Raw genomic sequence first — 17,120 nt, 5'->3', positions numbered from 1 at the left:
TACCGATTTCTAGGTAGTGTGCGCACCTTACTGTCTATTCCTCCAGATCCTGAATATTTATTTTGACCACCATGAAACCCGTAATTCTTGCTCTCCCCTATGAACAGAGATTCGGATACCACTTGACTGGCACCTTCATCATTCGGAAAGCTCCCATCACTATCAAAGCAATGTCAGAAATAAAAGCTTTTAGCCAAGACTCTCCAGTAAATTAAAACACCAAGACACAGTCCTGCTCCTACTTTGTAATAGTCTTCATAAAGCAAAGCAGTTCATATTCTTATTTGTAATATAAAGAACAATAAATTTAATCATTAACATTCTAACTGTTTGAAAGGACAAAAATCCTCATGCAGAACTGTACATTACATTGTCTATTTCCCCATAATGAGCAGCACTCTTATTTACAGCCCACTTCCACAGTTCTATAACCAATTTTTTACAACCTAAGCAGTAGCAGATTTTAGCTTTCTACCCAAGGTACTATGTTTCCTTTCATTGAAATGAGAATCATAGAATCACATAATCATAGAATTACTCAAGTTGGAAAAGACCTCAAAGATCATCAAGTTAACATTATCATCACAGCCTAACCACAGTACCCTAACTCTAACAACCCTCTGTTAAATCCTATCTCTGAGCACCACATCCAAATGGCTCTTAAACACATCCAGGGACAGTGACTCAACCACCTCCCTTCCCTGGGGAGCCTATTCCACTGTTTAGCTACCCTTTCTGTAAAGAAGTGTTTCCTAACATCCAACCTAAACTTACCTTGGCGCAACTTGAGGCCATTTCCCCTCGTCCTGTCACCAGTGAGAAGAGACCTGCCCCACTCTCACTGTAAGCACCCTTCACATATTGCATGAGGCTCTGCCCACACTAATAATTCATTCATTCCCCTTTACTTGCACTGAACAACTCAGGAGGAAAATCATAGCTGCCCAAGGCATCATGCTATGCCAAAAAATCCTACATAATCATAACTCTTCTGGTGAGAAGCAAATTGTTGTGTAAAGAAAGCACAGGTTGAATAAAGAGCAAACTTTGGCAGACGTCTACTTGCAGCCTTAATAATATTCCCATTTCCACTGGAAAAATGGAAATGGGACTAATAATTAAAATATAGCCTTATGAAAGTATACCTATTAATTTTTACTGACAGACTTATCTAAGCTGTTTTTCTAAACCTTTAAGAAAACACAGCAGTAATTAAGTACTCACCTGGCAAATGTCAAACCAATTCCATTGTCTGCAAACCTAAAAAAAAGTTCATAAAATCAAGCTTCAGTCACATCTTCTGGACTATCCTACAATAAAATATTCTAAGAGTACATTGTGATATACACTGAAAAAAACCTCTCAATCAATAGAATTGAGAAACATATAAGTAATTCTTGTAAATATTCTGTTTTTAAAAGAAGAAAACAAGAGAAAGAAAATAGTTTTTCATGTATTTTAAGCAGGAACCTGGAAGCTTCAGAGAAAACTAGACATCTCTGGATAAACTAGTAGTCCCAATCAACTTTTACACTTTTTCTTAGATTTTGTAGTTTCTTTTTCTCATTTAAGAGTTTCTCATCTAACCACATATGTACTTAAAGCAAAGGGGTTGGTGTAAATTATTAGAAGACAGAGCAGTCAGTTCCCATGTTTAAACATCAATCTTCTATAACCTTGCTGCAGTATACTGTCATAAAAACAGCTTCTTAACAACATGGCAGTTGTTTGCTTCTGGATGCCTACCCAGAGTTCTGAATGAGGATATCTCCTCCCCTGACCCAAGCACCATGATCATTGTTTTTGAAAGAGATTAATCCATCAATCAGGGCAGCAACTCGAGGTTTTTCAGGGTCTGCATCTTGATGAGGACGAAACCTGTAGCAGATAAAAAAACCAACTATGTTTTATATAAAAATACCATTTGTTTTATATGGGTCAAATATTTTAGTCTGAGAGAGCCTGGGAAACAAATACACCTTTTCACCTGATAGGTAAAAAAATCAGCTCTGCTTTGTGATGGAATTGAGAGAAGACTAAACTGTATGCATCTGTAGTTATCTACTTCCAGAAAAGTATCTGTCATGTGCCACGAAGAGGGGACCTAAAATTTCTCTTTCCCAGTAACTCTCAAAGAACTTTTCTCAATCTTGCCAAGTTAATTGATCTGCATCACCTTTCTTCAGCTTTTTCTCACTGCTCTCTCTGACGTATTCTCTCCCTGCTTCTATTCAATCATTAATGTCACAGTTTAATGCAAATAATTAAAGTTCCTTTGAGGGATACAAAGGTGCACTAGACAAAAAAGGCTGGAGGTTTATATAAATGTTTGTTTCAGAGGGCAAGGCATGTCATCATTTGTCTAGCTGCTGTCAAAGACGAACCCCATTTAACACACTCAAATTTTCACATCCCATCTTCATACCCTGCCACAACGTCATAAGTTCTCACATGGCATTCTACCTCTCATAAGTTCTTGACTAACTGATGGTGATGCACAAGACCTAAATGGGATTTCTGTCAAAATGTCACAACTTCTGTTAAAAAGTCACAGCCATAACTAACAACCTGTTAGTTCCCAATGCAGGAAGTATCAAATATTACCAAATTCTGCAGCTTTCCTCTTTGTATCTGCAGCTCCTCCAGCCTAAAGAAAGCTGAATCAGAAATAATCTTATAACTGTACCTTCAATCTTACTTCTCGGTTGGGGCAACAAAACGTTGACGTTTCTTGTCACTTTACACAGGATAATCTGAAATTTTCCCAGATTCTCCACTATTTTCTCTCTCTTCATAAGCCAAAAATAATATGATGGCTGTACTATCCCAGCAAATAATCTTCAGTAAAAGCATACAACAGAAGCGTGACCTCCAAGCCCAGAAAGCACACTAAGAAGCACTCAAAAGTAGATTATCTTGCCTTTCCTATTACTTACTGCTGGTATGCCTTTTCCTAACAATTATTAGAACTGAGCCATAAATTAGAAGCAGATTTTAAAATGGGCCTCAACTTTTAGTAGCAATTCCAGAAAATACTGTAAGCATAACATGTAAGCATGATTAAAGTTATGTTTTCCAACAGGCTGAAAACTATGTAGGCAAGAGCTCAAAAAGAAAAAGCCAATTCCTTCAGGCAAACCATGCTTTGTTGCTCCCAGACAGATAAAAAAAAAGGGAATTTACTGCTCATTTTTTATTTATAGTGTTTTAATTTTTTTCCCCCTCACATGAAAGTACAATTTCAGAACATTACCATTATTCACTCAGATGAAGGATAATATTCTTTACCTTGCATTGTTGTCCAAACAAAGATATTCCCTGGGATCATCAGCGCTAGCATTAGTTGTTTTAACACCCTTATCAATGAACAAACCAGCCTTTAAAGAAAAAAAAGGAGGGTGGGGGTGGGAGAGGAGAAGAAATTTCATACTGCCCAGCACTAAAACGACAGCAAATACTAGATTGTTAAGATTACATTTCATTAAAGACTCTTATATCATTCAGACTGGTTTAATAGAGAAACAGGATCTCTCCATGCAAATTTGGAATAAGAACTGAAAACCCCAGGAAAATAACTGCCTGGAGTTAAAAATAAAGAAGTAATGGAAAGTCATTAAGTTCACTTTGGAATTTTTTCACATTTAACTATTTGAGGTTTTACACTTATTTCCAGATGCTCTTCTAGAAAATTTGGAAGCCAACCTTGCAGTGAATGCAAAATATTCTCACAAATGCTACTAATGGAGAAAAAAAAAATAGATAGTGCTGTGAAACAATGCTTTGTATTTTAATTTAAAACATAACTGTTCTCACTACCAAAGCTGACTTTTGCCCAGTCATCAACTTTAATCTCAATAATCCAGCATGAACACTTGAAAAAGTAAAAAAGAAAAAGGAAGAGTTCATGCTGCTGAACCTGTATTATGTATGCAACTAACTGCAGTTACCAGTGATCCAAAGTATCATCAGACATGAATGTTGCTACGTGAGCAGATCCTTAGGCCTGCTCCTGGAGGCAGCTCTTTAAATATGGATTTTCAACATATGAACAGCTATCCTTGCTTAAAGATAACGAGCTATGGAACTTTTTCCCCCCCCTCCACAATGCACTCTTATGTTCACTGTGTTTTAATTCCAGTCTGAACAAGTGCCTCACAGCATCAGATTTATAATGATTACAACACACTGCATCATTTCTTGGTATCCCAGATACCCAGTTGTCAAGTAAAATCAGCTTCAGATATGACAAGAAGCTATGGGCATGCTGATTACACACTGTTTTGTAATACCTAGACAGAGCTGTGCAGTTCAAACAAACCATCATTTAGGCATGTTAAAATTTAAGCAGATAACTCCTACTATAAATGAAGAGCTTAAAAAAATTTCTGAGGTAGTACCTTACCTTAAAATTAGAATGAACCCTGTTGTTATAGAAGATTCCCAGGGGTGTGAGCTCTGACTTTGTTTCAATGCCTAAACTATGAGAATCTCCAGTAGCAACCTTGTGGAACAAATACCATATTCCAGCATCCTGCAAACAAGAAGAGACAACATAACTCAGAAGAGAGTCTGAAACTACTATCAGTTCCGACATATTTACATCTAATCACAAAATAAGTATATGTTAAAAAGATGAACGTTTTAAATAAGGAGGAAAATAGCAACACAGTCCACAGCAACCATATACAGTGGAAGATATTGATCAAAACAGTCTCCAGAGAATTCTGCAGCAAAGAAGACAACCACAAATAAGGCTGCACTGAAGTGATTAAGATGCATTAAAAATTGTTTCCTTCTCAGTTAAATCATTTAACATCATACATTTCAGGCTCTCTAATATTTCAAGACTAAAAAAAAGTCTCTTTTCCCTCTGTGATCCCTGTATTTTATTTCTACATGAATAATCAATTTCATTTTGTTTGTTAGTAAATCATGCTATTTACAGAAAAATGCTCATAAGTCCTCTCCTCCTTACTGCTACACTCTAAGATTTGTTCATCTTCATTCACATCAGAACGCAATGACAAGCAAAGAAAAAAAACAACACACTTTTCTGAAAGTGAATAGGGACATCAAAAAGCCTAGCCAGTTCAGAGCTCTGTGCCAATAACATGCAGTAATAATTTCAGTTCATTTCCTCCACTTCAACTTCCTTGCTCTTAAAGAAGCTGGAGTTATTTGCCAAAGCAGGCCCATAGAAGTTCCTTTTCTAAACACATCTGGGTTCAAAAGGGGTGGTGCAGCAATAGCACCGTACAGCAGATATCTACAGATACAAAAAACGTTGCCCGTTTGCACTGTGCCCTTAGAAAGTTTAAAAACAAACAAGCAAAAAACAACTGCATAAGGAGTATTAAGGTGTTAGAAAAGTAGCAAAGAAAAAGATAAATATATATCGTGCACTGTATGTTCCATATAATGAAAAAGTTTTCACCTTCCTGTTCAAGAAATATGGATAAAGTTGATTCATTCTAGCTTAAAAATCACTCCAAGAATATACTCATTTTCCAAACAGCCCTGGAAATTCTGCTTCTGAGTAACACATTTCCAACCGTAATGATGACATACTTCAACATTTCTGTGATTAACAATTCCAAAGAAAGTGTACATGTTCCACTAATAAAATACCAAAATCTTACTTCACATATAATTAAATACAGTTTTGTGCTTGGCAAAAATCAAGCAATTTTTATCCAAAACACATCATAACGCTTCAAAAATAGGTTAATAAACTTAAAAGCTCTTTAAGCACTTTTAAGCACTCTGGAAAAAAAGCTCTTTTTTCCCCTCTTATATATAGCTGAAACAAAAGAACTAAGTACTGCTGATACACCCTTACAATAGGCTCCATTGTAACAAAGAAGCTGGAGAGAGCAGCTTTTATTTACTTGTGAATTGTTATACTTTATACCCTCAAAATCTCTACAGTGCAGTGTTTATATCAAGACAGCTGAAGCTCTTTGTTTCTGAAACTGAAGCTAGAGACCTTTCATGCCAATGCAAGAGATGTATGTACCAGAATGGCAGAATTTCCAAACCTATACAAACACACTCTCTGAAAACACACAGTGCTCTACAGAAGAAGGAATACTCTACAGAGGCAGAAGACCATGAAATAAGCACCTGATCAAGCAACTCATTTCCTGTAACCTAGCCAGCAACACTAAAACCAGGTAAAGCAATGTTATATCGATAGAAAAAAATGGAAAGATACTGTGCTGTGAAGAGAACTGTTTTTATTTAGTATGTGTAGTCAGGCCTTTCTTAGGCATATAGACAACAAGAATGTTCAACCCCCCACCCCCCAAAACAAATAAATAAATTTTAAAAAGCTTACAAGCAGCAGAATAAGAAGTTTTGTGATTTTCTGCATTACAGACATTTCAACACATTTAAATGTTTTCAGTCTTGTCCTATTGTTAACAATGGACTATGTACTTTCTGCCTAAGAATATGCTAACACACCCATGTTCTACTTCCAGCATCAAAAAGTCTTTTCCTTTTCCTGTTGCCACTGACCAATTTAGAACAATCCACCTGAAACCACCCATGTCTCAGCAGAACACGCCCCTGCCAATCCCCAACAATCTGCACAGAGTAGTTCAACATTACTCTGCAAGCAGCTGCACTGAAAAAGGGTTGAAAAAGTAAAATGTTCACAGGTGGTAAAAACATAATCAGCAATCACTCCTGAGAAGCTAGTGAGAAAAGACAGACACAGTGAAAGCTTTTCTGCACTTTCTAATTCAGTGAACTATTTTCATTTCAGTGACTAAAGCTATAAAAAGAAAGACCTTCAGAGCAGCGAAACAGTAAACATGTGACAGGGCTTACAAAGGGTACAGAAACATTATTAACAGGAAATACACTAAATCTTGGAAATAAAAGTATTTGTTTTCACACATACATATTGAGACTGCTGACAGATCTACTAATTAAAAAAAGGAAGAGGTCTAATCCACATTGACAAAACCTTAAACACGCAGAAATAAAAAAAGAAAAATGTTTTTTTGGTTTGTTTTGGTTTTTTTTTTGTGAATAATTGGCACAAGTAGTTGTGTTGAATCACATCCATATGCATGTGCCTTACCTGTGAACCTGCTGCTGCATTACTTATAAGATGATTGTTGGGATGAGAAATCCAGAATGTTGAAACTGCCCTGAAATATTATTCAGAAAATAAGTTAATATGGAAAAGCTACAGCCCCTTCAGAAATAACTCACTCTTGCAGAAATCGACAGCAACACTAAACTGATGTCTAAAGTAACTGCTTCCCACACAAGCACACATCTAATGTGTTGGTTTTTTTTTTTTAAAAACTTAAATACAAAATATTTTATAATAGATCAGACACTCAGTGCAACTATAAACTGTTTTAATAAGCTTCTACAACAGACCAGTGTTATGCAGACAAGCCATAGGTGACAACTTAACGGTACTGGTACCTTTATACAGAAATAAGAATGTAGCCTTAAAAAAAAAAAATCAACTTATGATACTTGATAAGACAACAAATCTTGTAATAAATCAAGTGATGTTTTCTCTTTAATGAAAGACCAAACGCTTTTCCTTCTTTAAGCAGCACTGCCACATGAGCTGCATTTAAGGTGTTCACATTCACTAAAGATTGTACATTAAAAAAAAAAAAACATTTCATCTGTATATTGTCAAGAGATCGTCAGCAGTTTAATTACTGCAGCAGGTTCGGTTTTAATTTTTTAACAATGAAATACTCACATGCAGTCTGTGGCTGGCACAGGAACGTAACTTCCATACACTTTATCCCTTATGCCAGTACACATGGTGCTGTTTCTGTCTGTAGGAAGAATAGTGCCTGGTTTCGTGACTAGTCCAAGGTTGTGGAAGAGAGTATTCCTCTGCTCAATGCCATCCTCTATGAAGAAACAGTGACCTAGTGTGTCATAACCAATGGTGTCCTTTATCTGCAGAAACACAAGTCCATTATGTCAGTAGCAATAGCATTTACTGAGATTTATTTGACAAGTGCCATTTAGTTTTGCTATCTTGGCACAGCTGCAGAGTGAAGTTTCAGTATCAGTGACTCAGATGATTTAAACATGGAGCTGTATTTCTCTCTTACAGACACACTATGCATGGAGAGCTTAGCTGCCTGCATTTATCTGAAAAGCAGAATGACAAGACCTGTTAAAAATAAGTCATTGTTTGCACTCGTTTATTTATTCATTGCAATTAAAAAACAAATAAAATTGCTTCTGAGCATTTCAACTTTAATGGGACTGTTTTTGCTCTACATGTTCTAACATTTAGTTCAACACAGCCTATTTTATTCTCTTGGCACCTACCAGCAAGCCATTAGTTGCATGAATAGTCACACATCTGGAGAAACAATGATGAATGGAAAGACCATCAAGGTAAGTCTTAGAACTATAACCTCCTTTTTCATCCACATCCCCACAAAGGTGAAAGTGAACAGGGTAACTTCCTATCTGCTGCTGGCCCATTTGCTTTAGTTCCACATAGGAGAGATGAACAGATGTAAAATTCTTCAAAATCTAGGAAGATAATGAGAAGTCCAAAATGATTTATTTGCTTTTTAACTAATGGAAATTTAAGATAATACATCACCTATACCAGATGCACACAGTTAACACCAGCCAAAACTATGAAGGCCATGACAGCCATTACTGTCCTGTTCAATATCCTGCCTTATAAGAATGTACTGATGACAAGCGAGCACCTCTCCCTGCTGCCCCCAGCCTGTTTTGCCCCTACGCAGGACTAGCCTGGAACAGATTGAACCCCCAGACCCTCAACATCAGCCATGGCAGACCAGGCTGCCACCAATAGAGCATGTAAGGTTTCTGTAAGCTGAAAACGCTCCTAATGTGGAAGCCAAGGTTTAGCAGCAGACACTCAGCTCCTCTGAGCAAGCTCCTGGGAATGGTTTAACTTCAGTGACTCAAAATGTTTGTTTTCTGCTCTGCCTGTGAGGCATCTGAGGGTCCTTGCTGCATCAGTGCCCTTGTGGCAATCAACACCACGCTTTACAAGACTCACAGCTTGCCATTTATCTTCTTTCCTTACATTATCTCAAAACATAAAAGAATAGCTTAAGCTCATATATTTCCCTTGCACACAGAAGTTGCCACACAGTAGGGAAAGGGTACATTTTCTTTCCCCCTATTATGTACACCACTATAAAAATAAAATCTGCATCCAAATCTATTGAAAAGGGAGACTTAAACTGTGACCAACACACAATGCGCACAAATACATTTGCATTTAAAACCTCTCCAGCAGTGAAGAGCTGACATACTGCTGCTCCATCCTTTCATTTAAGTGAATACAAGTTGCAGCATTGGTTTCTACAATGCTACTTTTGCTCAGCTTTCTTTATGCTTATGGTAATATAAGAAATCAGCAGCAGTTTGCTTTACATAACCTTAGCACATTCAACTGAAATAAATAAACCAAACAAAAAAATCCACCATGGTTCCAACTCAGTCTCTTTCCTCACCATGCCTCTCTTCCGCCTGATTTTGGAGATGATGTGGATCTCTAGGATTGAGTCAGTGCTCATCACTTGGGGAGAGAGAAAGGCAGGGAAAGGTGAAAAGACAGAAAATGGAGATCAACTTTGAAAATGTTTTAAGTTGAATGTGCAGGTATGCAACTTGTAAGGTTTTAATCACCACCACACAGCGTTGCAAGATACGGTGCGTGCTTCTGTAACATTACATACAAAACATATAATTTAGATAATCTGCTGCAGTGCTGTAAAGTTAAATTAATTTTGAGAAAGCTGAGGATGAAGCCCTTTCTACGAAAAGCAGCTGTATGAATTTATGTTCTTTGATTTTCAAATGCTTTCAAGATTAGCACTGACTTTTTTGTTCTCAGTGTACTTTTGAGATGACAGAAAGCTACTTAATGTTTTTCAAACCTTGATATGTCCACCAAATGTGTCATAGTTGAAAAACTGACACTCCTTTTCACGATAGCAGGTATTTTCTGTCTCTCCCTTGATTAAGATGTTCCTTGTGAGAACTCCAACTTCTGCCCTCATGTCCACTCCATCAATAACTTCTCCTATGTGGGGATACTGAGGTTTTTCTGTGCAAAAACAATTTTGAGAGGAAAAGAAAAAATGAGGAAAAAAGAACTGTCAATGAATAAACACTAAACAATGAGGGCTGTTCTGAAGGTAATGCCTTCTATTTTATTGTGTTGGCCCATGATGTCAATAGGCAAATGCTGGTGGAATGGTTGTATAGGCTGAACTTTTCCACCAGTATTCCATCATATGTCATTGCCATCTGACAGATGCTAGCAGAGCGTCAGTCGCATAAACTGATGTCTAGCATGGAAGTGCAAGCAAAGCAAAGGTGCATTACTGAATACCTCCGTGCAGAAAAGATGGTACTTACTGACAGTTACTGATGCTTACTGAATGTTTACAGAGACCAAACAGTGGATGTGAACTTAGTGAGGTAGTGGGTGGTGTGATTCATCAACGGCAACAGCAATATGAAAGACAAGTCATGTTCCAGACAGCCATGCACAGCTGTCACACCACTAAACAAAGAGTGCCTCCATCAGATCATCCATGCAAACTGGCAAATCATGACCAGGAAACTGTGTACGAAGCTGAACATCTGCTTCAGTGCATCAGTAATGATAATGAACACTGAAAAACTACAACGTTTGGGCCAGGATGAACCAACAAACTCTCATACAATAACAGAAAGAACACCTTATATGAGTTTGTCAGGACCTGCTGAACCCACACAAGGCTGAAGGTGACAGTTTCCTGGATGGAATCATTACCAGTGACAAGACGTGGTGTCACCATGAAGTCCATGGAGCAGTAACATGAATTTGCCAGTGAAGTCCAAGACACATCCCTCAGCAGGCAAAGTGAAGTGTACTGTCTTGAGGGATAGGAAAAGGGTCATTTTTCAGGATTTTTTTGGAACCCAGTTAAACAATAAACTGACTGCTAACTGCAATGCTGTCTAAACTGAAGGCTCAAACTTACTGAGTCAGCTCAGAGAAGACATCTTGCAACACAGTAACACCAGGCTCCATAACCCTTAAAGATCATGGAGCACCTCACCAATTCTGCCTGGACTATCTGACCACATCCACCACATAGTCTGGATTTGGTGTCTTTTGACTTCTGTCTGTTTGGGCCAAGGAAAGGCAACATTTTCTGAGCAGTGATGCTGCTGCAGCAGCTGTGGGTCACCTCCACTGGTACAGATTTTTATAAGTGCAGTAAGCAGGATCTTCTTCACTGCTGGAGATAATATGTGACTAATAGTGGTGACTATGTTGAAAAATACTGTTTTGTAGCTGAATATTTTCTCTACCAAATAGTGCTATTGTGCTCTTTGTAGCTGCTGTATCTTCCATGGAAATAAAGTAGGAGGTAATACTTTCAGAGTAACCTAGGTAACTTGAAATTAAACTAACTGTAGCACCAAAAAAAAAGTAATGTATTCTGATAACTTAAACACAGTGTTCTATTATCTCTTCTTATGCCAGTGTGTACACAAAGGCATGTAATTTGGCACACGATAAACATTAACTTAGCAAAGAACAAGCAAATTTGCCCTTCCCAACTGAGCTCAACAAAGTGATACCTTCAGGGCACATCTTTCAGGGCACACAATCAAAGATGCTCTTGCATGTTTCATTATCAAACAGGCTGCCATCTACATAGTTTCAGAATAGTAAAACTACTAACCCTAAAACAAAACCAGTATTTATTTGTGGATATATCTTAGTTCCAGTCCAATACTTTGTGAATGGATGAAAACAAATTTAAGAACAATGCATTAGAAAAGTTTTAATTAAAAAAAAAACAAACAAGCAAACACAGATGCAGATTTGCTTCAGAAGAGAAAGCATTGGCTGCCCAACCTGCTCTAAAACAAAAACTGGAGACATGTAAACAAGGCCAAACATCTTTAGAAAAGTCTGCATAGCCATTCTGAGGACACAAACTAAAATTAGGCAAAAATAACCACAGATGCTCTATTTTTAAAATTTTCTTCCAAAGAAAGCACCGATCTGTTATTTTCCTATACAAACTAAGAAAATTATCTTGAAACTTAAAGAAGATATTTCTTTTCAAAATTTTCACTACCCCTTCTCAAAACTTAACTAGAAGGCAATAAGCTAAGCTGGTGGATACCACATGAAGAAGCTCAATACTGTTGTATTTAACCTGTTGTTTAGAGAGGGAGAAAAAAAAGGGCAGATCTGTAAATGAGACTGCACTTATCTACTTAAAGGTCTGCCTGTAGTTTTTCTCCTGTATTTAGCTATAATGTATACACTGAGTGCAACCAGGCATTCTATTAAACAACGCTTTGTTTTATGTTGCACAAAAAGAAAAAGCTTAAGATTTCAAAAGATGTGCATTCTTCAATAAGTAAAATTTATAATTCCACCAAAAATTCATGTTGCTCAAAAAAGCATTTTGTATTTTTTTATTTTTTTAAAAGCAAAAGATCCTTTAAAAGCATATACTGTTTCACAGTGAATGCTTCCCAAGACAAAAGAGTTGGAACATGCTCTTAAATAGTGGTGACAGAAAACCCTCTTAAATTTGCTTGCACCTTGAACTATCTTGTTCTGTGAAGTACTGTTTAATGCATATCAAGTAAGGAACATCAGAACAAAAGCAAGTGTCACACACAATGGCACTAAGTCAGCTTTGCAACTTCCTGCACCCTGGTATTCTCTGGTGTGTGTCAAGGAAAAGGCTGAGATATCTGAGTTCACCTTATCTAGAATTTCACAAGGCTGGATAACATATTTTAGCCTCACCAGCAAATGTTGTGGGATGCTAACAATATTGCAAAGTCAACACAAAAACTGGCTGTCCCAGAGACAGAGGAAGAAGAAAGTTTGAGGGAATACATACAAAACTTCTGAGAAATGAAGAAGAGGAGATAAGAGGAAGTCGCACAAGTACAGAGGTTGAATGGGACAAAACCACATCTTGAAGAGCACCCATTTACTGCTACCAAAGGTGGTTGGTGAGATGCAAACCAACCCCATAGCCCACCAGAAGAGAAGGAGGGTAAAAGCTCTAGACTGAGGCTGATGGACTGTCAGGGAAGGAGGGTGCTGGCACACAGAGTGGCTATGGGGTGGCAGAAGGAAAACACAGATGTCTGCAGAGTGAACGAGCCAACACCATGGGAGGCTCTTGTGAAGTCAAACAGACTGAGTCAGATAATAAAACAGGAAATGGTCAACAACATGCAAGACCATTTTGTGCGCATCACACCCAAAGGAAAAACAGATTGCAACTAGTTAGGGATATCCTGTGTGAGCAGAGACTTGGAAGAGCCACTTGTTTCATAACCTTTTTACTTGTGCACGGGTGGAGGGGAAAAGAGATTTGAAAACTGCTGTTTTCTTCTTTTTAAATAGCAGAAAAAACCACGTACAGTGATAAAAACTTTGGAAGAGAAGGGCACTAAAGACAACAGAAACAGTGATGACCACAGCAGCCATTCAAGTTTAAGTAGAAAGAGAATCAGTGAAAAGACAGAAAGGAGTAAAAGGACAGTAAACAAGCATAACTCAATCCTGGAGGAAACCTAAAGCATTCACTGAGACTGTGAAGAAAGGCGAGAGAAAAGTTAGTGCAACAAACTTCACAGGTCAGACACAGGTTTGACATTATATAGAGAATTATATTGTGCTCCTGTACATGTCAACAAAGCAATACAGAGACAGATGAAAAGACTGTTGTTACTGCTTGGGCTGAAAGGAACCATTTGGGCTATGCTGCTATTAACATTTTCACATGATTCTTCCAATGATGACCATTGCCATACCTTTGACTTTGACCTGGTGCTTTGTACACTCTGGGCAGAGAAGGAGGGTGAACTCCTCTGTCTGATACATTGAATAGTCTGTGCTTGCAACCACAATTCGGTCTCCAGGCTCCCAACTACTAACATCATCCAGAAGATTTAGTATCACCCCACCAACAGGTTCTACTTGGAAGCCTGAAATTGGGACACCTAGTTTAAAAAGGAAGAACAAAAATAAGAGTTAACACAATGGAAGTATATGAGATTTTACAAGTTCAATACCACTACTAAGTGCAATCCTGCTCTGAAACATGACAATGTGAAATACCACTGCAGCCTGCATTTTTGGTGGATTTTAAATAAAACCAAGGGCAGAGATGGAAGCAACCATGACAGTAAAAACCTATGAAATACTAACAAATAAGCATACAACAATATAACAAATACCAGCAATGCGTAGGCCCAGCTTGCTCTGCTTCCTTCAAGTCCTTCCTTCTGCCATTTAACTCTGTGCATGGATAGTCAAGGACTTAGCAAGCCAGAACAGGCTCAACATTGAGCTCAACTCTATAGCACCAGCAAGTCAAAGATGTACTTCTGTGGATTTGTTATTATTTATAAATACCAGTCAATATTATTAATTCCATAGGGCTGTGATGAAAAGAGGATGGTATAAAATAGATCAATTACTAAAAAAGTACCCTGAGAAATGGATAACAAACAAACAAAATCTTAAAAAAGATTATTCTACAAACAGTATATTGCTAATAATTTAACAAACAAGAACAGCTGACTACCCATAAAAGTAAAATGCAGAACAAAGATCTCTGAAACATAAAAATGAAGGACAAAAGCATATAAATGGTAGCCCTTCCAAGGTTTATACAATAATCTGTAACTAACATACTAAAAATGAAGACAATTAACTCATTGTTGTGCCACTTGCATTCTGCATGTAGCAAACAAAATTGTGACTAAGAAAAGATGCTGTCCACACACTTCATCCAATGATCTGGCCATATGAGTAGAAAAAACAAAACTTAGAGCAGCTGTCAATTTAAACTGTAACAAGTAGTTCTAGCAAAAATCAAACAAAATAACACCTAATGCAGCTTTTTTTTTTTTTTTTTTTTTTCCCTAACCACAGGGGTAAATGCTTTCCTACCATCGTTCCATTCACTGTAAGCTCTCACAACAAACTTCTGACCATCCACTGTGAAAAATTCTTTCTGAGCAAGAGCTTTCCCACCGGTGCTGTGATTTTCATAGTCTCTCACTGATTCATTACATGAAGAATTCCCACCACCTATAACACCAACTAAAGCCCAGGCTTGCCTGCAAAAAAAAAAAAAAAGAAAAATAAAAAAGAAAAAAAAAGAAAGAAATAATAAAAGCACATGTTTAAATATAATTGCCCTTAAATTCTTCATGAACAGGAACAAGATGAGACAAAGAGCGAAGAAGCTATTTACAATCCTTTGGTGTGCATTCCTAATTTCATTCTAAACCAGTTTCAAAATGAAGAACTAAGATGGGTATAACTCATTGGAAAGGTGCATAGCCCTGCATAACCGGATGTCCTGTAAGTAAACTGGCAAACTTCACAGCTCTTAACTGAGAAGACTTTCAAATCCATTTTTTTTAGTATAACATCTAACATACAAAAGAGAACCACAAGAGCTGAGTGCCAGAAGTGATATGGAATCCTGTTCACAGGCAGCCTTTGGGGAGCACAGGAAGATATCGAGCCAGTGCTGGCTCCGCTAACACAGCACATTCCCATAACAGGGCTGCAGTTAGCTAGCAGTGTCTGCACAGAGGAGGCAAGGAGCCCCTGGGGACCAAGCTTGCATCAGGACAGACATGGCCAGCAGCGGCTGCTGGTGATCAGCACCCCTGACATGCAATACTTCTTGAAACTTCCCAGACACTTGGACAAAAAAAGGTACTGTATTCTATTGCACAACCTTTGCATAAGGGATCATCAGTGCTTCTGAGGGCTCAGGAGGAGAGATTTTTTTTTCTTCTTCCCCCTCATGAGTCCTTCCCTCAGCTGAACACTTGGCTGAGCACCCATGGGGAGCAGGGAACCATCCCGGATGTCTCTTCACTTCCTGCAGCTCTGCTCAGTGAAGCCAAGTGTTTGGAAATGGAAAACCACACACCAGAGAAAGCTGCCATCAGGTTCAAAAAACAAGAATATTTGTTGTCCTTGACTGCTCTGTAATGCTGTAATTACGTGCAAAGGATGTAATCATCTATTAAAAAGTTGAACAAAATTGCATCATTAACATTGAATCATTGACACAAAATGAAAACAGTAACAGCTAGTTGGACTGCAGCCCAGTGCCATTCAAAAGCAGATATTAAAACCTTCTTCAATCCAGTTGCCTTTCATTTCAGTCCTTTTGTGCTCTTAATTGTTATGTTTAAAAGGCCAAATCAAAGTGCTTGGCATTAACCTCTTCACAGGAATAGTATATACTGGGCCACCATTTAAGTAGCACTGACAAAAATCTTAGTGTTTCATATATCAACATTTAAAATAAATACAAAGCTATTTTAAAGCACAATATTTTGCATGGGGAGGCAGAAGTTGAGAACAATGTAGTGGATTATTCACCTCCAAGCACAGCATCTATGATTCCATGAAACCCATATCCTTTTCACCAGCTTTACAAGTTTAACTAATGCCCTGTTTTCACTCAAGCAAGCACTCAGGTGAGCATCTCACCCATCTCCCACAACAAATAGGACAGGACATGTTCATGTGCACTCAGAGTCTCTATCAACAAGAGAAAATGGATAGGAAACAGTTCTGCAGGGAATAATAATAATAAATAATAAATAATAAATAATTAATAATAGTAATAATAATAATAATAATAATAATAAAGCAGCTTCTTCCACTGCACTGTGGGTTAAATATTTCTATTACTTCATGCCAGCACTGAGGCCACCAGTGGAGGTGAACACCAGGAGTGTCAGCTCCAGGTGAGGCAGAGGCCGGCTGACCAGCACCTGACCAACTGCCCACTCATGCTTCCAGAAGATGGGGGCTGGTATGGGATGCTGAGGCGTTGGTCCCTTCGGCAAAACCGCCTCAAAGGCACTGCAGGCCATCTCCCCACTGTGGGCCCCCATGACTGCATGCTTACGCAGTGGTTGCCATAAACATGCCCTTGGAGGAAGCAAGGTCAGAACATGCCATCCTGACTGATGCCCCAGCCCAGCTCTGCCAAAGCAACTCAAATCCAGATGTTAGGGAATAGCAAGGGCAAGAACAGTAGAGAAAAAAC

At 38.1% G+C, this 17,120-nt stretch overlaps 1 protein-coding gene across 6 annotated transcripts in view; it reads right to left on the bottom strand.

The window, feature by feature from the left end:
- Positions 1 to 17,120, bottom strand: part of CEMIP2 (cell migration inducing hyaluronidase 2) — a 46,738-nt gene that overhangs the window by 10,107 nt on the left and 19,511 nt on the right. For all 6 annotated transcript variants that reach the window (XM_015849113.2, XM_085528705.1, XM_015849112.2 and 3 more), the window contains 11 exons: positions 14,987 to 15,156; positions 13,843 to 14,031; positions 9,927 to 10,096; positions 8,326 to 8,535; positions 7,739 to 7,944; positions 7,091 to 7,160; positions 4,403 to 4,531; positions 3,289 to 3,377; positions 1,747 to 1,878; positions 1,225 to 1,260; positions 4 to 159 (listed from right to left, as the gene is read on the bottom strand). In XM_015849113.2, coding sequence (XP_015704599.2) covers positions 4 to 159; positions 1,225 to 1,260; positions 1,747 to 1,878; positions 3,289 to 3,377; positions 4,403 to 4,531; positions 7,091 to 7,160; positions 7,739 to 7,944; positions 8,326 to 8,535; positions 9,927 to 10,096; positions 13,843 to 14,031; positions 14,987 to 15,156 — 1,557 coding nt within the window. The remainder of the gene's footprint in view (positions 1 to 3; positions 160 to 1,224; positions 1,261 to 1,746; positions 1,879 to 3,288; positions 3,378 to 4,402; positions 4,532 to 7,090; positions 7,161 to 7,738; positions 7,945 to 8,325; positions 8,536 to 9,926; positions 10,097 to 13,842; positions 14,032 to 14,986; positions 15,157 to 17,120) is intronic.

Source organism: Coturnix japonica, chromosome Z, assembly GCF_054131305.1.
Source record: "Coturnix japonica strain WE chromosome Z, WE-NBRP24, whole genome shotgun sequence".
Lineage (NCBI taxonomy): Eukaryota > Metazoa > Chordata > Aves > Galliformes > Phasianidae > Coturnix > Coturnix japonica.
Note: the sequence above shows the minus strand (reverse complement) of the source record. Positions and strands in the feature narration are given on the sequence as shown.